Source organism: Xyrauchen texanus, chromosome 21, assembly GCF_025860055.1.
Source record: "Xyrauchen texanus isolate HMW12.3.18 chromosome 21, RBS_HiC_50CHRs, whole genome shotgun sequence".
In the NCBI taxonomy this organism is placed as follows: Eukaryota; Metazoa; Chordata; class Actinopteri; order Cypriniformes; family Catostomidae; genus Xyrauchen; species Xyrauchen texanus.
In genome coordinates this window covers 37149005-37175620 of record NC_068296.1, presented here as the reverse complement: position 1 = coordinate 37175620, position 26616 = coordinate 37149005, and the positions used below count along the sequence as shown (strand labels likewise).

The following is a 26616-nucleotide window of genomic DNA, read 5'->3' as shown; positions in this document are numbered from 1 at the left end:
TTTGGTGTTTGGGCTGGAGTGTACAGTTTATAAAATTAGCATTTCTCTTCACTGTATTACAGCTTGTACAGCTGAAAACAACTCGCTTCGCAACTTGCTTTTAGCACCCCTCTGTGGACATCACACCTGGAAAACGAAGCTCACATGTGCCCATATGCCCAACAACAGTTTCCGCTTTGGTCAGTGGGGGCAGTGTTTCACATTTCGGTAAACGCAGATTGATTTTAACAATCCAAAAGTCAATCAACTGCTTCCAGTTTCACTGTGAGATCAGTCTGACCTTTAAGATTGCATCGTAGTACTGGACCTGCTTGAAACAATGTGCTTTTGAAGTTAAGGGTATAAAAATACAATGTAGAGAATACCCCCCCTCCCCTCCCCTCCCCTCCCCTCCATTTTCTTTCAGGTGGATGTGATGTGGGCAACAAGTCATTCAACACAGTGTGCACTGATCTGACCAGTTTCCCTACATGTTCTCACAAGTATCTTATTGCTGGTATTTTCATTGATGCCCCTTTATTATTCAGTAAAATGCTTCTAAAGAACTAAAGATTTGTCTGAACATGACTAGGCTACTCCAGAGATTTACACAATTCTAATAAAAATCCATTTGTGTCTCTTTTTATGCACATAAAATCACAAAAAAAACTATTAAATTCACCCCCACGATAACATATGAGTTACAACAAGTCTTGGGTAGAAAAATATTAAATTTAGCATATCAATATTTTCACATTGATACATAGACATTATTTGCATTTGTTATTATGTGCATTATTAATTAACTTCAAAGATATGTATGAGAAGATACGACCAAAATGACTCGACAAACAATTAGAAAGATGTTCTTGTGGATGACCCACAATGACGCAATCTTTAAACTTCATATCCCATACTTCTTTGTGTTCTTACAATTCTACACTCTCTGATTGGTTGTGTGGATCCAGTAGGTGGTAAACAAGATAATAGGCGTGTTCTTACGTTTTAATTGGCTGTTGTAAGTGTCAATCATCAAGGCATTTCTACAGTCTTGTTTCCTTGTTACCGCCCTTGGGTTGAGAGAGTAGTGAAGTGGGGTGCGGGAGTCTCTTACATTTCCGAACAGGAATAGGAGGATAAAGGTTTCAAACGCGTGGTGAAATTCATTTAAGGTAAGAGATACGCTTTGTCCACTTTCAGTCTGAGGAATATACATTGTAAAAAGACATTAGTGTTACTGTTTGTATGTTTTTTGGTTTAGCTGGCTAAGCGCTCGAGCGCTACTCTCTCTGAGCGCGAGCAGATGGGCCAACTGGATGATATCAGACTTACTATATGTCTAACATATATGCTATCGTTATGATAACATAGTGTAGCACATTGAACTCACTAATATATGCGGATTATCAATCTCTTTATCCAAAAATACGTTAGCTTTACTCATCTTATTCAGGTAAGACTTGAGACCACATGTGATGTGCGCTGCACACCCATCATAGTATTTAAAGCAATGTAGTCAAAATTACAGACAACTATATACACGGATCTGAATATATCTGATCCCTCATAGCTAAATCTGAAATGCAGTGAATTAACTGAATTTGATAATGAATATTTTCAATACAACTACTATGAATTCAAGATTGTGGGGGGAAAAGACTGTATATGAATATTTGTTTGCCTGTTGTCGTTACTCATCTGTATAATGTGATTGATATGGGCTGTTAAAACAGGTGTGAATAACTTCAGCTTTTGTATTAGTGCTGTTTTAAGTATTGCATAATAACATGCTGATGTTATCTCACGCAGGTGTCATGGTTACCACTATGGTGACAGGGGTTATAATTATTACTTGCCCATCTCGCGCAGAGCTGCCTGTCCACGAGCGCAGCTGTGAGCGAGTTTATGTCGGGTGTGGTGTCCACCCGGGGCGTGACTTTACATAACTGACTCATGGGATTTCATTCATAATATCATTATTATTGTTTTAAACCTCAATATAGTGCTCATAACAAAATATGCCTCTGTGATAATGCAAATTGCTCCAACAGCTACAGTATAAGCTCCTGAATTGAAAATAATGCAAACTATCACCAAGTATTAATTGTGATATTCTAAATGAAGGCTGTCTGTCTGTCTGTCTGTCTGGGGGACTCTGTGGCACCCCCTTGAAAATGGGCATTTAGGGGTGGCTCTGTAGCACCTCCATTTTCAACTACAGTCACCAAAATAGGTACATATATTGTTCTCAATCCGGAAAACTTTCGTAATTATAGTTATTTGCTCGCCCAAACATGAAGTCGACCATTTTGGATTTTCTGTAATTTGCTGGCTTGGAACTTTTAAAATCCTCCTTCTAGGGGGATTCATGTGACTAGCACCAAATTTGTACAACATCATACCAAGATATTGTAGATGCTAAATTGCAAATAGATTGTGATATTTTTAAAGTTAAATTTATGACAAAAAAAAAAAAATGGGGAAACAGGATGTGCCTTATCTTCTGTATGAATTGTGAGATTTTTATGAAAATTCAGATATATTTTTGGTAATGGGGGCTGATCAAATGGATGCAGCTGTTATGGGTCACGGTCATAGCGCCACCAACTGGCAGCAGGAAGTATGGCACTCTTAATAGACTTTGAAATAGCCCTCTTATGTTTACATGAATTGCTTCAAAATTCTTTAGCATAATGTCTAGACACTGCTGATGTAAAAAATTGTCAAGGGATATTTGATTTCTTAAATATTATTGCCATGGCAACACATTAATTAATATAAATTTATTCCTATATTTGGGTGTTTTTGAGGCACTTGGCATACTTAAAATTTGAGTCTTCAGAATTTTTATATATCGAACAGTGTTGCCATGGCGAGTCATTATATTAGTGGCAAAAAAAGGGAAACAGGAAGTGCCTCATATATTCTGTGCAATGTGTGATTTAGATCAAAATTGAGATGTAGGCCTATGTTTAGACTTGGGGGCTAATCACATGGATGTGACTGTTTTTGGTCACGTTCATAGCACCACCACCTGACAGCAGGAAGTGTGGTGGTGCTTCCTGCTGTCAGGTGGTGGTGCTATGAACGTAGACTCTAAAATAGTCCTCTTATATTTACCCAAATTGCTTCAAACCTGTTTAAAATAATGTAAAATGGCAAGTGCATGTGTCCACTTTGCATTGTTTTCTGAAAGCCACCAGGTGGAAATGGACCCATCACTGCTTGCAGCTATATTTATTATTTTATTATTATTATTATTATTATTATTACTTTCAGGACATATACAAAACAGTTCCTTTTCTTGACTTTAAAAAGAAGCTTTAAAAGTACTGTTTATTAGAGAATAAAACGATCTATCAGGGATGGAGTGGGACAAAAAAAATCAGCAACTCCAGCAGATGGCATTGGTGACACCAGAATAGAAATATTGATAATTCTGTCCAGCTGAAAAATACATAATTATGTTAGATTAGGGCTGGGATAAACGATTATTTTTTAAACGATTAATCTAGCGATTATTTTTTCCGATGCATCGATTAATCTAACGATTCATTTTTCCAGTTCGATTTCGATTATCTCCCCATTAATTGACTAATAGCAATTTATACATGTTTTTTTCATTCAGATATGTAAATCAACATGAATTCCTTAACATTGCAATATATGTTTATTGCTCTTAAAATTCCAAAATAAAAGACTATACAAGTGCAAAGTAATGCATTCTTAGTCAGAGGTAACATTAAATAAAACCTTGAAGCCTTGAAAACACATAGTCCTAGCTTACTGAAAAAGTGCATCTTGTAATTCTTCTTTCAGAATAAAATAACAACAACTTGATGTCTAGCATTCAATAAAAAGGTCACCCAAAATTTAGAGCTATTTAGTTTAGAGCTATTGAAAGAATACAGTAACCAATGTAAACTTGAGGGCTTTAAGCTAATACAGAAAGTGCTTTTCCAACAAAAAATAAATAAAAATGAACAGCGACAGTGGGAGCCAGCAGCCTGTCATGGCGTCCTTCCTGAACCAACAGAATTGAACATTTATGTTGAAAACACATAGTCCTAGCTTACTGAAAAAAGTGCATCTTTTAATTCTTCATTCACATAAAAATAACAACAACATATAGTAGTAATACACTCTGCCACTCACCTTTTTCTTAAACTCAAAAATAAAATTCAAGTAAAAGGTGTACAAGAGCAAAATAATGCATTCTGATGTCTAGCATTCAATAAAAAAATAAAAAGGTCACCCAGCAGCCACCCTTTCTTAGAGCTATTGAAAGAATACAGTAACTATTGTAAACTTGGGGGCTTTAAGTGCTGGAGCTGCTCATGCTAAATATTTACTTATTAATAAACCCAGCCTTTTGTGATTCACAGAGCTATGGTACGTCTTCAAGTGGCTGATCACTTAACTTCTGGTGAGGGGTCTTTAATGTGAAACTAGGGCAAACTAGTGAATTGCAATGTCTTATGCTTTTTTAACACTTATAAGATTCAGTGATATTTTTGTTTGTATTTTGTGCTGTTACACTCGTTTAAATGTTTCTGTTATTGTCCAAGCGAACACTGTTAACGGGCAATGCTGATAATCACTGTGGCAGGGCAGAGGGCGGGGCCGGGTCGTGATTCTACACACCCGGTCCCTTATCAGGCTAATCAAGCCTCCGAGAGGGATAAAGGCCGACTGCGGAGGATTGTGCGGGAGAGAGAGATTGTTTACGGACATGTCCGTCAGTGTGTGTGTTTGTTTTTGTTTAAGTTAATCATTCAAATATAATTTATATTGTCAAGCCGGTTCTCGCCTCCTCCTTTCCATCGAACTGCTTTACAAACACAAACGGGCTAAATATCGGCTGATTAATCGGCCTGGGCTGCATTTCCCAAAAGCATTGTAAGTCTAGGTAAACCAAAGAAACCAAAAAACATGAGCTTGCGATACTTTTGAGAAATGCAGCACTGGCCGATATACCTGTCTATCACTACTAAGGCTATAATATTGTGAGAAAAAGTAGTGTGATATCGATATCTGATTGAATTAGCACAGCCTTATTTGCGCTTTGTTGTGTGGAATTCATAATTCCTATGTGCATTTGTAAGAGACTTTGATAATATTATTTTGATAAGTTGACATAAAAAATGTATCACTATGAAAGCAGCAACTTTAAAATTAAGCGTCAGTAGACAACCAGATAATACAAGCTTATTGAGTGTTTAGACTATTGGAGGGATGTAGCCAGGAAGTGGTTTGAATGCATACTTTGTTGTTTCGTGGGCTGACATGAGATGTGACCAACCCGATCTCATGAAAATTCATTCTAATTTATGAGCTGGCTATTATGTTTGGTGTCGCACGATGTTGTTCGCATAAACTCATGTGACTTCATCACTTGTAAATTCCCGGATGTCTAATGCGGAAGTAAGCGTGAGTTCCGTGCACAGCGTTAAGGACATATTAATATTATGCCCTTACCAAACCCCTTATCTAAACTTAACCAATCAGCAGAGTGTGTAAACTTCATAGGAAGCTGTTGTGTTTGACAGAAGCAAGTTTTTGTCGTGTATTAGATGGAAACAATGTCCAGCGATGTCACTGGCTGTAGTGAAAGTCGTAGGAATTGAAATGAGTGCAGTCGCACGATATCATACAAATTAGACAAATTTAGAAAAGTCGTACGAATCCTGACAATAATGCAGTGAGAGTGTGTTGGATGTGGCTGTGTGCAGGTGTAACTGGGCGATGGGATGTTGAAGATTCATCTTGTATGCTAATCTTTAAAGTTGGAAAGATCTGCTTTCTATGAAGTCAGAGCAACAATACTCACTAAAGGCTCTAAGAAATGGGCACTTTTTTTGTTATTTCCTTTCCTGTAATAGCCCTTTAAAGAGCACTTGTCTCTTACAATTCTGATGAGTACCTCTTACACAATAATTGTTTCAAAACACACCCTCCATCTGGCCTTGGTTTCTGCCTTTCAGAGGAAGTAGCCCAATGGATGAGAAAGAGTGTAAGAAAAGATTATGAATGTTGTCACTCTTGGGAGCCCAGCTAAATTTAGCATTTTCTTTTCAGTGAATTTCTGTAATGAAGCAGATCTCCTCTGGTTTCTGTTGTTTTTTTTATTTTTTATTGTGTTTCAAGACACTATAGGGTTCCTGTCTAAGATCAATCCCTCAGCTCTTTCTAGAGCTGTTTAAATCATCACTACATAACATCTTGTCATTCTTTTCTCCGGAACGTTCTACAGAATACTGATGCCTTGTTTATGTGTTGTGGTTGGTTGTGTGAACTTTTGCCCTGAGTCATCCTTATTATGGGTTTGTCTTGTAATGCACTTAAGACAGACAGCAGAGGACATAGTTGGACAGACCTCCTCTGTAGTTTGCCTGTCTACTGGATTAACAGTGTAGAAAATGTTTACTTGGAGACAGCCACAGAGAATATAAGAACATATCTAACATTATTATATTTTCGAAAGAAATTGTGAGTGGTGCTTGCCAATGCAAAGTCACATCCATGATGCTATGCGTTTGCCAGGGTGTTCTGGGCATTTGCTATGCCATTGCTGTGTTCTGTTTGGTTGCAAGAGTGTAGCTTACTGCTTTGTGATACTCTTTAAGACTTAAGTTAACACCAGGCACATCCACAGACGAATGTTATGGGTTTTTTCAATGTCTGATGCTTAGGGCCGGGATATCGTTAAAAAAATTTCGATATCGATACCAGTACCGATATCTTCAATACCGGTTCCTAAACGATACCTTTTCCAATACTTTGGTCGGGGGAAAAAAAACTCGAGAAAACGACGAACGTATTACAGGTTGGACATTAGGTGGTACTATGGGATAATTTTCTGTAAACATGGTTAGGGTTAAGCTTACACAATAAAGCAACAAAAAACGTATATAAAATACATTTCTAAATTCAAATTGCACTCCAAACGAAACTTAAAAGCAAATAAATAAATAATAAAGTGATAAAATAATATATAAATATATTATTATTTTATGTAACAACCTTTCCATTTACCGTCAGGCAAGAATCCATCTAAACATGCAGGCAGAAAAATACTAACACAAATGATTACATAAAAACAATTATAAATGTTAAAATAATAATTATAATGATTTTAATGATCACTGAAATATAACTCATGGTTCGAGGTGAACCGTGTTTTTGTATTTTATATAGTTTGTATTATTTTACAGGCTGCAGAGTTGTGTTCACAATAAATTGCTCTGTGGAAATAAAGTGAACTGAGCTCAAAGCACCTCCTGAGCTGAGGTAATTTCCAGCACTCATAAAAAATAAAAATCGGAAGGCAGAAACAAAGTGTGAGATCCTTAGATGCGCATGTTCCACGAGACTGCACGTCTCTGTATCAGCACATCTTATATATATCCATACGGCTTTTCTGTCATATGCACATAATAACATAATAAAGAGTGTTTCCTCAAATGCGTGTCTTTGTGTCTACAGGCAAATTATTTGTAATATTAATTTGATAATAATAATAATAATAATAATAATAATAATAATTTAATAGATTCATGGGAAAACGAGACAAATTTTTGTCATGACATGGTCAAAGGCATCAGTAATTGGTGATCACTGTGTGACCATCATTGATCCTGAGATCATCGTCTTTTTACTCAACCTGAATGTGCATTTCTCTCTATAAATTAACTAAATGTTCAGACAGCCTCTTGCTGATTTTTCCGACACATTCAGAATCATTACTGCTTTTCCCGGTGTCGCTGCGGCTCGCTTCGTGCATGCGCTTGTTAAAATGATATTTTAAAGGCTTATTATTGTTACGGTTTAGTATTTCTCTGTAATGTAGAACAGTGACACTTTTTTTCCCAAGGAGTGCATTCGCTCCTAAATGAAAAAATGTAGGAGCACAAAAAGAAATTTAGGAGCACAGTGAAAATTTAATACAGAGTTTATTAATAAACAATTTATTACATGCATATTTATACTGAGTGCGTGTACTAAGGGACACACATCTGTGGAACAGCACATACCTCCCAAATCACACATTGGTCCGCAAATGACTGTTTGATCCACCACCGGCAATCGTTATAATAACTCCCACGCGAGTGATAGACAGTATCGCCACTCCCTATGTGCATATTACGCAGTCTGCGCAGGGCACCAACTCCCTAGGGGCAGGGATGGATTACCGACCGGGCCAGTGGCCCTTGACTGCCCGGGGGTGCCCTGGGATTTAAGGCAGCACAATCTAGTTTGGCGACCATAATATTGTACCTCATTATTAAAGTTAAAATAAGCTATTACACCATTCTAAGTTGAAGTTGATTTTATATTTGAGTTTTATAAAAATGCTAAATGCATTAAGCTGAAGACATCTTTTAGTTACTATTGTTTACTTAGTTATTTTTGTAAACAAACAAAAAACTGTCTGCAGCTTTATTATCGAGGCAAATACAAGTATCAGATCATGACTCTGTATCTATATTTAAAATTTAAATATCGGATCAGGATCGGTGGCTAAAAAAGCTAATCAGACATCGCTAATAGGAGCAGTTACATGCCAAAGTTTTATACTTGGTGTAAGAGTTTCTAAATGCAGCTTTGCCTTGTTAAAATGGGAAATTAATGGGAATATGTCCATTGAGAGTCTTACTGTACACATCTCAGCTTAGATTTGAGCGTTAAGCCGACACCAATCCTTCTGAACGGCCCAAAAGCGATTTAAACTTCAGCTGGATTAACCACAGGCTTTTCTTAGTCTTAGTGAAAGTCTGGTTTGCTTAGCCAATAAACACTCATAAGTTAAATTGAGTTGAATATAAAAATCTTGCTGTGATTTGCTGTTGGGTTTGGCTCAATATTCAGAACTCTTTCATATAAAAACACACATGCAGTTTAAATGGATCAATGCTTAGCTTGAATTTTATATCGGGTTTTGCTCCAGCGCAGGAAAAAGAGGAGTCTGTACAATAGTAATACGTCCTTTAATTCTTGGTCACATACAGCTTTTCTACACTTAAAAGTTTTTCCATACTCATTCAAAACAGCTCAAGTAAATGGGCTGTAATGTAAACATACAAATAAATGGCATAATTGCATGCACTTTGAATAAACTTTAATCTTGTGCAGTGGTTTTTCCCAGGCACTGTCATTACGTATTTTGGCAACATCTAATTAGAATCTTGTATGTGCTATTTTTAATAGCTAGTTTGTGTTGGAACCTAGGCATTTCCTTTGAGTTATGAGCCAAAGATTGCAAGTTATTTGAGATGATGAATATGACATCAATTATTAAAGTAATTTTAGGCTGTCACCATCCAGCACAGCAAAGTTGCATACACAGTAACAGTTCTTGGTTCATTTCGAGTCAGATATGATGAAATGAATGGCTTCCAGTTCAGTAAGTAATTCACTACAAAGATACGGCTGGTGAGAGTCATTCATTTGGGAGATATTATATTTTGATGTGTAGCTTTTAAAAGAACCAGCTCATAAGAGCCACACTGTATGTTTTATGCTACTGATAGTAACGGTTCAGGAAGGAAAGTCAAAGTATTTTAGTACAGTGTTGAGTCCAAATTGACAGAAGAATGTATGTTCGAGGACCATTAACCGATCATTCAGTTCTGGTGGAACTGGTTCCGAATAAGAACTGTAACCATTTCTTGGTTCTAAACCCTAATCTTGGCAAAGAGTTTTGGAGATTTGTTTTTTCCCCCCATTCAAGTAGATAGGAGCTGTATGTGCCTGATGGAAATGGCTGCTTTGAGGTCTTACCAATATGGCCACTTGCCTTGAAGTCATGGATGAATTGCAGGCTTGGGATCGATGCCTTTTTCACACAAAGATAATCGGAAGATTTTATTGATGATTGTCTGGATTCTTTTCAGATATATTAACATATTTCTCAACACAACTTTGGTATAGTGTGAGCAGCAGGTTAAATTAAAGGGGGCACAGGTCCGGACATGTCTGGTGGACGTTGTTTCGCATTCTAAAATTCAAAACAATGATTTTCTATGAAGGTAAGCACGCACCGCCAACTCTCAAGTGTAGAAATCCTGCAGTGCCATGGAGCACAACTCGCATAGTTTTCCATTAAATTCAACACTAGTCATTATCAAAGGATAAAGATGATTTACACTCTCAATCGCAGGATGATATATTGTAGATATTTGTCTTTTATATAGCCTACACAATTTACTTTTAGTTGCAAGTATAGTTTTGTGGTTTGACAGCTTAGTGTGAAAGACATATTCAAGGTTACATACAGAGAAATTGTATAATAAATGTCACCATTTATAATTGTTTAGTTTGCGCAGTTAAACCAGTTTCATACACTAACCTTCAAACTAGGGCTGCACGATTTGGGGAAAATGTCTGTGGCAGGGCGGAGGGCGGGGCCGGGTCGTGATCCTACACACCCGGTCCCGTATTAGGCTAATTATGCCTCCGTGAGGTTTAAAGGCTGACTGCGGAGGGCCGTGCGGGAGAGAGAGATCGTTAGCGGACATGTCCGTCATGTGTGTTTGTGTTGTCTTTTAAGTTTTCCATTAAAGTATGATTTATATTGTCAAGCCGGTTCTCGCCTCCTCCTTGCCCATCGTTTAACTGTTTTACAATGTCATATTGCGATTATTGAGGTTAATGTGATTTGCGATATAATAAACAAATGGTAACATGAGTCAACTTGCTTATCAAGGAAAATGCACAAATAGATTACTGATAATGCTGAAATGTGTATTTTTGAACTCAAACATAAAACTAGCAACAACAACAACTAATAAATGCACAGTGTTTTAAATTAAAATTATATTTTTACTAAATCAAATAATAACAACATCTTTGCAGTACTGCAAACTTATTTTCTCAATATTACACCTAAATAAAATAGAACAATAAATAAGAACATACAAATTTTCACGAAAATAAGATTGTCCAAACAAACAGGACATTTTTTCAGGATGTAACATGTACTTTCTATAAACTCTTTTGAAAAGGAAACTGGATATAAAAGTGCGGTTCACTCAAACCACTAAAATTGTTGTTGCTGTTGTGTGTTTTTTACTTTTCTTTTTTTTTTTTTAAACGGCCAACTGGTATTTCCAAATCCTCTTTCTAAAAAGTTCTACTTATCACTGGTACCTTTGTCCAGTGTGTGTGGATCATTTTCTGAAATCCCATTTTGCTAACGGTGCGTCATGTCTCTGTGAAGACTGTGTGACACTTGCAAACACATCTGTACTTGTGCTTTGTTTTGTTTACTGGGCTATTTAATGTAGTTTTCGTCAATGAAAACTGTTGACATTTTAGTAACATTTAGTCATATTGACGTGTTAGTCACTGAACACTGTAAACATTTTTGCCATAAGAGTATTATTGATAAGCATTTGTCAATGAAGTCCATCCAAAACCTATCTATATATATATATATATATATATATATATATATATATATATATATATATATATATATAATATATACACACACACACACACACACACACACACACATTTTATTGTTGTTGTCATTTTAGTGTTATTTGTCACATAAGATTGATCTTATCATGATTATCTCATCAGTGATGCTACACGTTGCGAGCTTCAGACAGTGGGGTGAGTGACGAGCGTCTTCCTGTTTTTAGTGCGCATCACCCGGCGGAACTTTATATCTCTCCCGGTCTCGACTCCCGCTCAGATTGTGTCTCTTCCACGACTGGTTGAAGCGGCTCTGACCGCACAGAGAATGACCGTTTTGGAGTTTGTGCTTATTTACAATTTCATGATCCCGTATTATATGAACTTTAATTATGGATGAAATAAGGATATATCGGCAAGTGTTTCTGTGTTATTTTTCCTGACCACCAGTTCAGTGTCTGTCTGCTCGGCGTCCATCTTCACCAGATTTCTACGCTGCTCACCGGAAACTAACATGACATGACCACACGTGCCACTCCCTGAACTGAGACTGACTGGTCATCTGTTTATTAGCGGTGTTGAAAATGGGCAAACAGCTCTGAATCTTAATCGTGCAGCACTACTGCAAACTCTTCAACGTCATTCTTGAAGAAGTGCAAAACCTTCGTAACTTTGGACTGCCATGTGCTGCACCACATCAGCTTGTCGTGTGTGTGTGTGTGTGTGTGTGTGTGTGTGTGAGATCATGTCCGTGACCTGCTTCTTTAAATGTTTTATCAGCCTCTTGTGGTCTCCCAACGCTATTACACCAGACTGTTAAAGAAAATGGAACTGAGTGAATTGAAAATTACATAAATGAATTTTCTATTTTAAATGTCAGCTAGTTTTAACATGTCGATGCCTCAAAAGTATATTGATAAAATAATGTATTGACAATAATCAATATTTTATAGCATCTCTAATGAATTGTGAACAATAAGACCAGTAATGTGTACTACGATAAAAAGGTTTGTTAATATTTTGATTGCATGTTTACTTTAAAATTTAAATTTTACCCAGTTTTTATTCATCTGAAGCAATGTGCTGTACACTAGCTTCAGTGAGCACTCTGAAGTGTTCCTCTCAAGGGTCCTGCAGTGATTATGATAAGTATATGTGTTGATAAGCTAGATGTGGAATTTGGAGATGCTGGAGTTCTGCAAGGGAGTGAAGGTCAAAGGTCAGGTTGTTTCCAGATGGGAATGAGATTGAGCAAAATTAAATTCCACCACAAAGTTAAAGGTCATGAGAGGGAACAGTACATGGAGGACATCTGTCAGATATTATCCTACACCGTTTTGTATCTCTTTCATTGATTAGTGGAAAAATCAGCTTATGTAATGTAAGACTAAGTGTGTGTACTAAATATTACAGGATACAATCTTTCATACAGTTTCATACTGCTAAAAATAGTGTCATGAAGGATATTGATTGGAAGGATATTGATTCTTTTATTGCAATGCATTGGCCAAGTATTTGTGTTTCTAAATCTGTGTTTGCACACTTGTATAGAGCATGTTTTTGGCTCTATGCATGCATTAATTTGCATTGTATTGCTAACTCATTCCCCACTCACAAGTTACCTTGTCACGTTTATTGCAAATTACGCAACATTTTTAATCTCTCCTTATACACTCTTACTTTAGTTATAGATGAATGTACACAATTATAATCAGATCTACTACTTTGTCATTACAATTGTTTGTGTTTAAAAAATGGTTTTATATTTGTTCATTGTTGAAGCATTTTTTTTATTTTTAAGAACACATGGAACAGATTGAGTGGGATGTGAGTGCATGAATGAGACTTCAGTTGTGTGTGTCCCGTGTGATCTCACCCCTTCAAACACCTCCACTGAGAGAGAGTTACGATATTGTGTTTTATTGAATAATCCTGTGTGTTTCTGTGCAGTGGCTCACTCAAACTGGACGGTGGCTTCTCTGCGACGGGTGGTGTGAATCATGGCTCTTCCATTTAAGAAAGATCTGGAGAAGTACAAGGACATTGATGAGGATGAGATTCTGGACAATCTCTCAGAGGAGGAGCTCAAGCAGCTGCAGTGTGCTCTTGAGGAGATCGACCCAGAGGTGAGGGATTGTCATAATTGTAAGTCACTGAAAGAAGCAATCAGTTAAAGCAACAAATAAATTAACCTTAAAACAGCAATTTCTCCATGTTAACATCCATTCATATTTATCTGCAAAACTCTAGATGATACCTTTTTTATTTATTTATTTGTGTATATATATATTTTCAAAGGTGATGTTTCATGAGTAGGGATGCACCGTTACCACATTTTCTCGGTATTGAGAAGTTTGTCACTTCTCGCCGGAGCTTACACTACACCTACATCATACGCCGGAACTCGACTCTCGTGAATGTGCAGACGGCCGTTACCGGAAGCCAGTGATTATGGTTTATAAAGTTATAAAAATGTATGTTTTTCTCACAAAAACGCATAGCTTCACTTCAGAATGCCTTTATTAACCCCCTGGAGCCGTACGGATTACTTTTTTGATGGATGAATGCGCTTTTTTTGGGCTTCAAAATCTAAAGTACCATTCACTCCCATTATAAAGTTTGGAAGGATATTTTTTAATATTGCTCTGATTGTGTTTGGCTGAAAGAAGAAAGTCATATACAACTAGGATGGCTTGAGGGTGAGTAAATTATGGGATAATTTTCATTTTTGGGTGAACTAACACTTTAAAGTTAGAAGTTATTCAAAGATCCATGCATAAAGTGCATCTGGAATTTAATTAAATTAAATCTGGCCCTCCTCACAGGAAAGAAAGATTAAGAACATTTAATACCAATAAAAAAATACTATTACCAGACTAACTGGATTTCTTTCAACACATTATCAAATCAGCACAATCCAGTATCAGTCGACCTCTAATTTATATAATGGTACTGTAATGGGGGGGGTGTTAAAATGGGAAAGGAGGAGGTGGGAACTGGACAAGCCATCAAAGTAATATTTTTATAAAAACTTAGACACAAACATAAACACACACACACGGCAGCTGCATGTGGCTCTCTCTCTCAAACTGCCACATCTGGCTTTTCTTTATCCCTCTCCTCGGCTGATTAGCCTGATTGGGACCCGGGCGTGCGCACTCACGGCCCGATGCCACCCTCCTCCTCCTTTGCCTCAGGCTGGGGAACCCCCGGCATGGCGTACATCCGCCCCTCCTTTCCGGGGAGACAAGAGGAGAGGGAAAGAGCGAGGCAGAGCGACAGTGAGAGGAGAAAGAGAAAAATTGCTTGCCGGTTCCCAGACATGCCGTCGCCTGGTCCTCGACTATCCTTCCTCCTCCTGACGGAGGACAGCTGTTAATCCCAGGGAGGACAGCAGCGAGTCTTCCAACACCTGGCAGCTGCTCCACTGCTCCAGGCGGCCGGCAGCAAGCCCCTCCTCCCCTCGCGGACTGCGGCTGTTCCTCCACGGCCGGCAGCAACTCCTCCGTTCCCCAGCGGACGGCAGTGGCAAGGACTCCACGACAGCGCATCCCGGGGGGGAGGGGTTAAAATGGGAAAGGAGTAATATTTTAATAAAAACTTAAACAAAAGAAACAAACGTAAACATACACACGTCAGCTGCGTGTGGCTCTCTCTCGAACTGCCGCACCCGGCTCGTCTTTATCCCTCTCCTCGGCTGATTAGCCTGATGCATGCATGCGAGTGTGCTATTTCCAGCTCTCGCTTTCCCCTTGAACAAACTTGTCGATCTCTAGTGCAATATTCTGCTCAAGGAGAAGTGTTATACGGCCACTCTGTGTCAATTCTTTAGGCTGCTTGTGATGTTTGGTGCTACTAAGTTTGCAGGTAAACCTTCTCAGTGATGAAACTAAATATCTCTGCATCATTGACACATGGAGGGGTAATCATTGACACGCAAGCAAAAGCAAGTGAGAGATAAATATGTATTTTAATTTGTGAAATTTAGAAATGTTAAAGTCCCTTGCTCCTGTATGTTAATCTAACTCTTGCAGTAATCATTTATCATAGTCATGCAGCCGGTTTTATTTAGTTATGTGCTGAATGGAAAGTCAAACCATTGACGAAACCCACATCATGACCCTTTTTGCGTGTAAACGGGTAATGTTTTGAGAATAAAATAAATAATCTTGCCTGCTTTGCGACCAAACATTTAAAAGTACTATATTTTTTTTTATTTTATGAAAACAGACCCCTGATATAGAGTGTTAAATTGAATAATAAATTAACAGTGAAGTAGAGATGGTAAAATAAATATAATTTATAATAAGCTCAGCCTTTATTCAGTTTTTTAATGCCTGATAGAAAAGTATATACCTTTTGTAGAGCAATACAATACTTCAGGCATTTGCAGAATAGTCCCATTAGTCACATATACACTTCAGAAAATTGAGTACACAATGATGGTTACAAATGGGTACAAAACTGGTTGTGTGCGTCTAGTTTTCACCGCTTTGGACTAAGTATGTGCACCATGTGGATGTATCTTCTGCGTATTTCAGCATGGATTGCTTGTGAACAGTCATAAAATGATTCAAGCTTTGCAAAGGAACTGTTATTGAAGGATAGGGCAGTTAAAAAACACTTGGACCTGATATAAAACCGTAAGTAAACCGTTCCATTCATGAATATTTCAAATGTCATGACTGTTTGATAGTTTATGGTGCTGACATCCTGTTTACACTGGGCAAAACTCTACGGCTTGAGGCTGTCTTCACCGGATGCGTCGACACAAACTTTCTAAAGCATTTATTTGTGTTGTTGGCAGTAGTAGCGCCAGCGCGTGCAGCGCAAAATGGAACAGGACATCTGCTTACTGTCGGTGCATCGCATCGGACGCTTCCATTGTAGACAGCATCATTGATTATAATGGGTTCTATTGCTTTTGGCACAACCCATCCAGTGTAGACGTTGTGTGAGTTTTAACAGTTGTACTTGAAATGAACAGTTTAATATATTCAGATGCAGTGTGTTGGATGTGCGTTGTGTAACCCCTGAAATTTAGTTTTATAATATTGTGGAGCTTGTTCATTCTCTTCAGATTGAGTTTATAAATATGGCTGTATTTGAGGGGCTGCACTGTAAGTCAATCAGAACAGTGGGCGTTTACACTGAAGTTTTAAGGAGGCGCTTATGCCAAAACCGAGCGTTTCAGACATAGGGCCAGAGACAGGTTGAACTATGATCATATATTGCTAAATTATGACCATTTCAATGGACTTTATCAGCCTGTGTAAATCTGCTGTTAAGAGTTTCGGCTGTGTGTAAGAATTCTCATAAACAACTCTGTATCTGTTTGTTTATCAGTAAACAAATGTAAATATGCTAATCTATTTGGTGGATTCTAATACTTTTTTTTTCTCATTCATTTTGTTGTGTTGCAGCCTTATTCCAAAATGGATTCAATTAATTATGTTCCTCAAAATTCTACATTTTTATATAAATAAGTATTCACAGCCTTTGCCATGCCACTCAAAATTGTGTTAGTGATCATGTTTTTGACTGATAGTGTAATTGATACTACATCTGTTCTAAATCCATTACACAGAATGCTTTGCTGCCAGCTGGACTCAGACAGAAGGAACAGACCACAAAGGCAGCCACCGGTCCGTTTAACCGTGATAAACTCATGCAGTATCTGGAGAAGGAGGCCATGGAGTATAAAGACAGAGATGATGTTGTCCCCTTCACCGGAGAGAGGAAAGGTACAAAAATGTGATGGGCCACGTTTATGCATTAAATTTCAGTTTAAGAAATAGTGCTTTACTCAGAGCGTAGGAACCGTTTTAAAGTCTCAAGAAAGCTTGAGTCACGGTGTAACAGATCTCATCTCTCCTCAGTTATGATCCAGAATCTTGGAAGATGTTTGGAGAGTTTATTAGAATGAATCAAGGCCAAGCAGTGATAGACTGTAGTAGAAGTTCCTGGAAGGAGACTGTGTGAGTGCTGTCTCAGCTCCTGTAGTGATATAAATTTGCTGTCTCTGCAGATATGATTCATTAATACTGTCTGCTCTTACATAACTACACATACACTGCATAGTGCTTATATCTCTGTGTGTACCTACAGACTGGGAATGTGAATGTCCTGCCCAGTAAATACACACACATTGATTCTATAGACTGAAGCTCTGATTTTGCTCTTGCACACCTGATGTACATGCTCACGCTCAGTCAAGTGATCTTTAAAAATGAATGGTCCTGTGGGACCATTTGGTTTGGAACACTAAAATAAACTACAGCAGGGTAAACTGTAGCATTCACTTTCATTCAAACAACAAAATAAAAAAATCAACTGTTACGTTTCCATAATACAGTGAAAAAATAAGTAGCTTATACATTAAGGGGCGAAAATGTATATTTGCTAGGGTGGCAAAGATGCATCGGCCAAGCATTGGTATTGGCTGATAAAAGCAATAATCTGTGCTATCCGATTTCAGCCATTTGTTTAAAAACAGCAGATCATCAGTGCAGATTATTTCCAGTCAATCAAAATTGGGCAGATTAAAACATTGATCAATAAGCCTACAACTCATGCTGTGTGAAAGAAAAGGTGTTAAATAACTTTGAATTGGGTGACCGTGATTGCAGAGTTGCAATTGGCATGCTTTGCACTGCTAAAATTTCACAAGATAGAACTTCTGTTAAAAAGATAGGTACTAGAACTAGATAAGGCTGAAATGATTAGTAGACATTATCGACCACGTCGATAATAAAAAAAAATTGTGTCAAAAATGTTAATTGACGAATAGTAGTTTGATGTAATTTAACATACTGATATCATATAAAACTAATGATGCACACGAGAGGAGAACTTCAGCTCATGCCTGATTGAGGAGAGGAATTATTACACAGCTCACAGTCCAGATGCTCTCTAAATGTTCCAAACAGCTTCAGGTGATCGTAAAGTATGGGAACTATACAAAAAATACCAAATAAGTAAATACAGAAGCACTCTTATTGTCGAGCTTTTTGTGCCGCTCCGCTGAAGCAAAACTTGCATGTCGAGCATTTTTAAAGGAAACACTATGGTGTTACATCTTTAATGCATTATATTTAATGTGTAATGGCTTTATTAAAGTTAAAATAATACAGAAGCAGATCATGTAAATAACTACAAACTCCGAAACTGTAATTTCTCTATGCGGTTAGCACCTCCTTCTATGAGTTGCATGAATGTCCCGATCTAAGGGGGAGCGACTGAAACTGCATCCGGCTGATGCACATTCTGTCACGTGGATGCTCTTATAATATAGATTATAATGTGATGCCTCACGACTAATTGAATCATAATACAGTATACAGGTGAAACTCGAAAAATTAGAATATCGTGCAAAAGTTCATTAATTTCAGTAATTCAACTTAAAAGGTGAAACTAATATATTATATAGACTCATTACAAGCAAAGTAAGATATTTCAAGCCTTTATTTGATATAATTTTGATGATTATGGCTTACAGCTTATGAAAACCCCAAATTCAGAATCTCAGAAAATTAGAATATTGTGAAAAGGTTCAGTATTGTAGGCTCAAAGTGTCCCACTCTAATCAGCTAAACACCTGCAAAGGGTTCCTGAGCCTTTAAATGATCTCTCAGTCTGGTTCAGTTGAATTCACAATCATGGGGAAGACTGCTGACCTGACAGTTGTGCAGAAAACCATCATTGACACCCTCCACAAGGAGGGAAAGCCTCAAAAGGTAATTGCAAAAGAAGTTGGATGTTCTCAAAGTGCTGTATCAAAGCACATTAATAGAAAGTTAAGTGGAAGGGAAAAGTGTGGAAGAAAAAGGTGCACAAGCAGCAGGGATGACCGTAGCCTGGAGAGGATTGTCAGGAAAAGGCCATTCAAATGTGTGGGGAGCTTCACAAGGAGTGGACTGAGGCTGGAGTTACTGCATCAAGAGCCACCACACACAGACGGGTCCTGGACATGGGCTTCAAATGTCAAACGTCTTACCTGGGCTAAAGAAAAAAAGAACTGGTCTGTTGCTCAGTGGTCCAAAGTCCTCTTTTCTGATGAGAGCAAATTTTGCATCTCATTTGGAAACCAAGGTCCCAGAGTCTGGAGGAAGAATGGAGAGGCACACAATCCAAGATGCTTGAAGTCCAGTGTGAAGTTTCCACAGTCTGTGTTGGTTTGGGGATCCATGTCATCGGCTGGTGTTGGTCCACTGTGCTTTATTAAGTCCAGAGTCAACGCAGCCGTCTACGGGACATTTTACAGCACTTCATGCTTCCTTCAGCAGACAAGCTTTATGGAGATGCTGACTTCATTTTCCAGCAGGACTTGGCACCTGCCCACACTGCCAAAAGTACCAAAACCTGGTTCAATGACCATGGTATTACTGTGCTTGATTGGCCAGCAAACTCGCCTGACCTGAACCCCATAGAGAATCTATGGGGCATTGCTAAGAGAAAGATGAGAGACATGAGACCAAACAATGCAGAAGAGCTGAAGGCCGCTATTGAAGCATCTTGGTCTTCCATAACACCTCAGCAGTGCCACAGGCTGATAGCATCCATGCCACGCCGCATTGAGGCAGTAATTAATGCAAAAGGGGCCCAAACCAAGTACTGAGTACATATGCATGATTATACTTTTCAGAGGGCTGACATTTCTGTATTTAAAATCCTTTTTTATTGATTTCATGTAATATTCAAATTTTCTGAGATTCTGAATTTGGGGTTTTCATAAGCTGTAAGCCGTAATCATCAAAATTATATCAAATAAAGGCTTGAAATATCTTACTTTGCTTGTAATGAGTCTATATAATATATTAGTTTCACCTTTTAAGTTGAATTACTGAAATTAATGAACTTTTGCACGATATTCTAATTTTTCGAGTTTCACCTGTATGTGTCACTGTGCATTTCTTATCGTGAAGAAAATTGGCAATGCACAGCTTTATTAATAAGAGAGAGTTTGATTTTGTGTGAGTTAAAGATGGATTGAAGTGAACAAAGGTTTGAGAGGATAATCTGTGCCCCATTATACACTGCAACAAAATTTGTTTTTGTTTTGGCTTGTTTCCCCATAAACATATCTAAAACTCCTTTAAACAATGTGCATTTACATTAGCAGCTATACTGCAGAAGAAAAAATTGTTATCTGAGAATGTTGAATATAATATAAAAATATTTTAAAAAAGATGCATTCATCTGAGAAGCAGCATGTAAGATATTTATAATTGCTTTTAGAGAATAGATCTTGAATATAAGTATATTTAGTATTTTATGCACTCGTAGAAGTTTAACTTTGATGCAACAAACACTCTTTTGTCTCTCTTTTGACATGAGATTTCCCTACTGCCACTTTCAATACTACACCCTATACATCTGAAGGATGTTAGTGCATTTTTCTACTGCTGTGTGCATTTTCACTGTGGTACTGTCATTTTCTGTTGTTGTATTTGTTTCTAAAGAAGAAAATCAAACTCCTGAGTAAATGATTATACTTGTGTGTGTCTAGAGTTTCTTTCCTAGGCATTCGTTTCTTGTCTGTTAAGTCCATCATCTCAGATGGTTTTAAGATCATATTTCTCACATTCATCTTAACACACACATGTGCATCTACAGTATTTACACTATAATGCATGAATACAGTCCAGCTTTGTCGTGGACGTGTATTAGCATTGCAGCAACGCTGTTTAGTGATGTTTCTTTAGGCATGCAACACTATTATTATTATTGTTCATACATAAGGTTAAGGATTTGAACAAAATCTTTTTTTTTAAAACTAACCCTAAGTATCACATAATTTGTGATATAGACATGAATGAAGGCTCAAATTGTGCTGCTTTTAAGGAGACACATGCTTTTACTTTAAGTATAATGTTTTTAATCAGCGGACGATAAAACAGATGAAAACATGTCACAGATTTACATGGTGGCCTGAGCCGTATCTAGAGAGCAGAATGTCTTTATCTTGTTGTTAGTCACGTCTCATTAGCACAGTTTAAGGTTCTTAAGGTCATCAGATACTAACAAGGAAATGTCTCATCATTAATTTAAGTATCTCTGTCTACAGTAGACACACAACTGCCGTTTAGACACTCCCATTACCACATCTATGCACTGTCCATACTGGACCGTTAACAGCAGCTCTCTTCTGCATGAATGTGCTTCTTTTTGCCTTTTATTCTATAAAAGTACCACAAGTTTTTATTAGAGAAGTTTCCTGCTTCAGAGTTTGTGTGACTGGACTGAAATTTGTTCAGTGTCACATTTGAGAACACAGGAGAAAACAGGAAGTGCTGGGATTCCTCAGGGATGAAAGAGAGAGAATGTCAAATGCTGCGTATCTCTCTCTTTATACTTTATGTTTCTGTGGTAATACTGTCAGTGTGGGCAGGCATTACAAACAAAGGGTTTGTCACTGAGCCGAGGTATACTGCAATATCCCTCAGTGGTAAGGTTGCTTGACTGATGGTGAGTGCAATACTTAACAAGACTGTGTGGTATACTGGCACAAAAATATTATGATACCACGGAATTAAAATGGGACAATATCTATATTTTGCACATTTCTGTAATGTGGATTCGTAAATAATTTAACAATTCCGGTTCCAATTCCTCTTAACAATTTCAGTACTTTAACGGTTCTATTAATGATTCTTTTAGTACTTTTGAGGAAGAATTATTTGAAAATAAGAAATGCAATTCTTGTTGGATTAACTGCTCTCAGCAACCTACTAAACTGTATGATTTCATATTTTGACAACAGATTCTTGTAAAAGGTGTGTTTACACAGACACTGTAATTATGAAGATATTTTATTAATTCATTTCTATATATAATATATAAAATACCTCTAATTACAAGACTCATAATGTGTTCAAAAACACATTGTCATACCAACAATCATCCAGAAAAGAAGAGTCATTTGTTCGGTATTTATGAAAGATTAATAATCTTTTCAATTAATTAAATTGCTTCACTTTGCTCTCATACATATTCAATGGTCTACCTAATTAACTTACAAGCAAATATATATTAACCATGTTATATTCTAGCTATTTTTTCATGTGATAAAAGTATCATTTGTTGGTCTGAATTGTTTAGGTGACAACTGCAGATGACCAAACTCTTATATCACGATATGAGTAATTTAATGTCATGATACAGGGCTCCAGATTGCGACTAAATGGACGAAAATGCGACCAAAAACAAATGATTGTGACAATAATTTATAATCTAGTCGCCACTGGCGATTTGTGTTTTCATATGCAGTTTCATCAGATATCATCTTGTGAGTTATTGAATAAATCTTGTGTACTCCAGTGTGTCTCGTGCCCCTTTTCACCCTTTATGTTGATGATATGAGCTTGCTGGCTGCACGCAACAACAAACACCACGCAAGCCATGATGTCCAATTATTATTATTATTATTATTATTATTATTTTTTTTTTCTCCCAATTTGGAATGCAATTCCCAATGTGCTTTTAAATCCTCGTGGACACGTAGTGATTCGCCTCAATCCGGGTGGCGGAGGACAAATCCCAGCTGCCTCCGCATCTGAGATCATCAACCCGCGCATCTTATCACGTAGCTTGTTGAGCGTGTTGCCACGGAGCCATGGCGCATGTGGAGGCTTCATAGCATTGATGCTCAACTCACCACGCACCCCACCGAGAACTCACCATATTATTGTGTCCACAAAGAGATTACCCCATGTGACTCTGCCCTCCCTAGCAACCGGGCCAATTTGGTTGCTTAGGAGACCTGGCTAGAGTCACTCATCACGCCCAGGGATTTCAACTAGCGAACTCCAGGCATGATAGCCAGCGTCTTACCAATGAGCTACGCAGTCTGGAGCCCTGGGATAACAATACAATTACGATATAGTGATTTTTCTCTGAAAATATAAATAAAAATGGTTTAAAATATTAAATAACCATATATTGTAATGCCCTATGGATAATCCAGTCAGTCAATATGGGTTTTTTTAATATCCAGAGAGCGGGGTGACCGATAGGCTGACACAGTGAATTGACTGACACAGTGAATGACATTTACTTATAGCGCATACCACGCTCTTGCAGATCCATCAATCTCCTGACAGTTTAAACTGCCTGGATCGCGGACTGCTTCATGATTTGTGAATCCGATGATCCTGAAGTTTTTATTCTGGCTGATTAGAATATGTGCTTCAATGGAAGATCTTATTTGATGAGTGCTAGACGGAGGTTTGTGAATTACCTGTTTAAATGAGACATCTGTATATTTGCAGATGGTATATGATATTAGTTTTATTGATATTTGCAGTTAAAAGTTACAGGGAACTGTTGTGGAGAAGGAGAATGAAACAAACAAGCACTTTAACATTATGAGCTCATACATGTCTGTCACAGCTTTGATATGTGGATTGCTTAAATGAGTGTGTTGCACACCGTTCTGTTATTGTAGTTGCACCATGGCACGTAACAAAAAAAGGACTGTGATTGCTCATTTACATGTGTCAGACACTTCAAATGCAAGCAGGCGATTCTCTGCACCCATGCGACCATAAACAAATCGGCCAAACAGGAAAATGTTTCGGCCTATGCGATATATCGGTCGACCACTACTTGTGATGCTCGTGTCAGATGAGAAGCATATTTAGTGCTTATGAAGCACATAATGCCATAAGAATGTCATTGAATTTGCTGAATTTCATTCATTTTCAGTGGTGGAAAAACCCTGTAAATGTCTCTTCAATTCTCTTGAAGCCCTGCCCACTGATAGATATGCACACGCCACGCATATGTATATTTACATATAGCCATATACAAGATCTAGCAAAATCTCTTCATTGACACTTTATATCTTCACCATGATATCGTCATATCCCCCAGCCCTAGTTGATACACAAGGGTTCTAATTCTTATAATTCTGATAATGTCAAAATGGCTAATTAATCAGCCTTGCTAACATAACAGTCCATCACTAAATATTCCGAAGCCAAGATTTTTGGTACAAGTCAAAACCTAATCCATAAAATCTTCACTTGTTGTCGGTTTTGTTAACGTCATGTTGATTTATTCCCTTGAAATCTTGTGATTCATTACTGCATCTATTTGACTCCAGTCTCTATGACTTCCTCTGTTGTCTTGCTGTGATCCTTTAGTGTTCGGCTGGCTGTGACAGCGCCCCAGCGGAAAGACTCATCTGTGTTGGTCCACAGGGAAGAGAAGAGAATGTGATTGGATCTTGAAAGTAGAGGAAGTATTTAGGGAGGTTGAGGTCAGCCAAGATCAGCCAAGCCCAAGAAACCTGCTGAGATATGCAGAGCTCCTCTCTTCTGGTTCTGACTGGTTCTGTTTGTGCCACAAGCTTTTCTCTGTACCACAGAGGTTTAGATGAAAGAACAAAAAACAACCACCAAATAAAGGACTTTTTAATAATGCTTTCCGTCTTTTCATGGGGCCCTGGCTGTTACACAAAGATGTCCCTTCAGATCCAGTACAGAACTGGTGTGTTCATAACTTTTGTGCTGTACAAACTGGTGACTTTTCTTCAGGAAATGTAGAAATCTATTTATTATCAGTTTAATGGCCATGTTGTCTCTAGCAATACAATATTCATAGTTGTTACTTTAAAAGGGCAAGTATCTTGCTCAAGAGCACCGTGATAATGGGGGATTGTCTTGTAATTCTGAAGTTATCATCTACCCAGAATATCGGAAAACATTAACTGTAAATCATCATGTGACTGAATCAGTTACACTAACTGCCGGTTTGATCATTTTTGCTAAAAGCGCAAATTCTGCAGCCAGGTCAATATCAATAATACTACATTAATTATTCATTCATTGATTGTCACACTCTTTGTGAAAGTGTCTTAAAGGAATAGTTCACCCAAAAATGAACATTTTGTCATCATTTACTCACCATCTTGTTGATCTAACTGCACAATTCTCTTCTGCGAAACACAAAAGCAAATGTTGTTCAGTATAAGGCTGCATCTAACGTTTATTTTGATAATCGACTAATCTAACGATTATTAGAATGATTATTCGACTATTTGGTGATTTATTGCTTCGATTAATCATTAGTTCTTAACTGGTTATTCAGCTTGTGCCCAGAGATAAAAGGTTGTATTAAATGTGCTTACTAACAATAAAGAGGGAAAATAAATTATCTTTTAAAAATACCTCTAAATGACATTCACTGAATTTCAAGGGGAATTTTTTTTTATTAAGTTTAATTCAGTAAACCTTCACTGCAAAAAAACCTATTGTAATCAAGAGTTTTTGTCTTGTTTTCCACATATTCTCTTAAAGCAAGTCTAAATATCTTATATGTTGCTTCTCAGGTAAATGTATCTTGTTTTAAGTAGGCTGTTTTTATTTATTTAAACATTTTAAATATTGTATTCAACATTCTCCAATAACAATTTGTTCTTCTGCAGTATAGCTACTAATGTAAATGCACATTGTTTTAAAGGAGTATTTGATATCATTTTTTGGAAAACAAGCCAAAAAGACTGATCAATAACTTGATCAAATACTGATCAAAAACTTTGTTGTAGTGTATAATGGGCTAAGACTCTCTCACCTTTATTTTCCCTTTGATCCATCTTTAACTCACAAAAACTATCTTCCTAATAGAGCTGCGTATCGCTGATTTACTTCACAATAAGATACGCACGGGACACATAGGCTACAGTATATTGTGATTCAATACGTTGCAATCCATCACGTTATTAATCTATCTACAGCAAACGTTCACGAGGGACGGGCGTCCCCGCGCCAGAGTGTGCCTCAGTGAGGTGCAATTTCAATCTCTTCCCCCTTCACGCGACTCATAGACGTGGCACTGACTGCACAGAGAAATGCCATTTTTGTAGTTTGTTTATGATGCATTTTGTTATTATTTGAACTTTAATAAAGAATGCTTTAAAGATATATAATGCCAGGTTGTTTGTTTTTTAGATTCTCTGACATGCAGGTTTTGCTTAAGTGGAATGCTAGATCCCGCTCTGCTTTATTTCACAATGACAGTGCTTCTGTATTTCCTTATTTTGCATTTTTCCATTATAATTCTGTTATATTTTGTGATCTACATCACCTGAAACTGTTTGGAAAGTTTAGAGTGCATCTGGACATGTTTTCTTCCTCTCTCGCGTCATCATAAGAGTTTAATGTGATCTCATGTTACGTTAAATGACATCAAACAAATATTTGACAACAGCAATTT

At 37.5% G+C, this 26616-nt stretch overlaps 1 protein-coding gene across 1 annotated transcript in view; it reads left to right on the top strand.

The window, feature by feature from the left end:
• Positions 1–1003: 1003 nt before the first annotated feature.
• LOC127661522 (tropomodulin-2-like) overlaps positions 1004–26616 on the top strand; it is a 44068-nt gene continuing 18455 nt past the window's right edge. Inside the window, exons 1-3 of the mRNA XM_052152260.1 lie at positions 1004–1151; positions 13351–13526; positions 16988–17144. Of these exons, the coding sequence (XP_052008220.1) occupies positions 13401–13526; positions 16988–17144 (283 nt within the window). The 5' untranslated portion in view covers positions 1004–1151; positions 13351–13400. The remainder of the gene's footprint in view (positions 1152–13350; positions 13527–16987; positions 17145–26616) is intronic.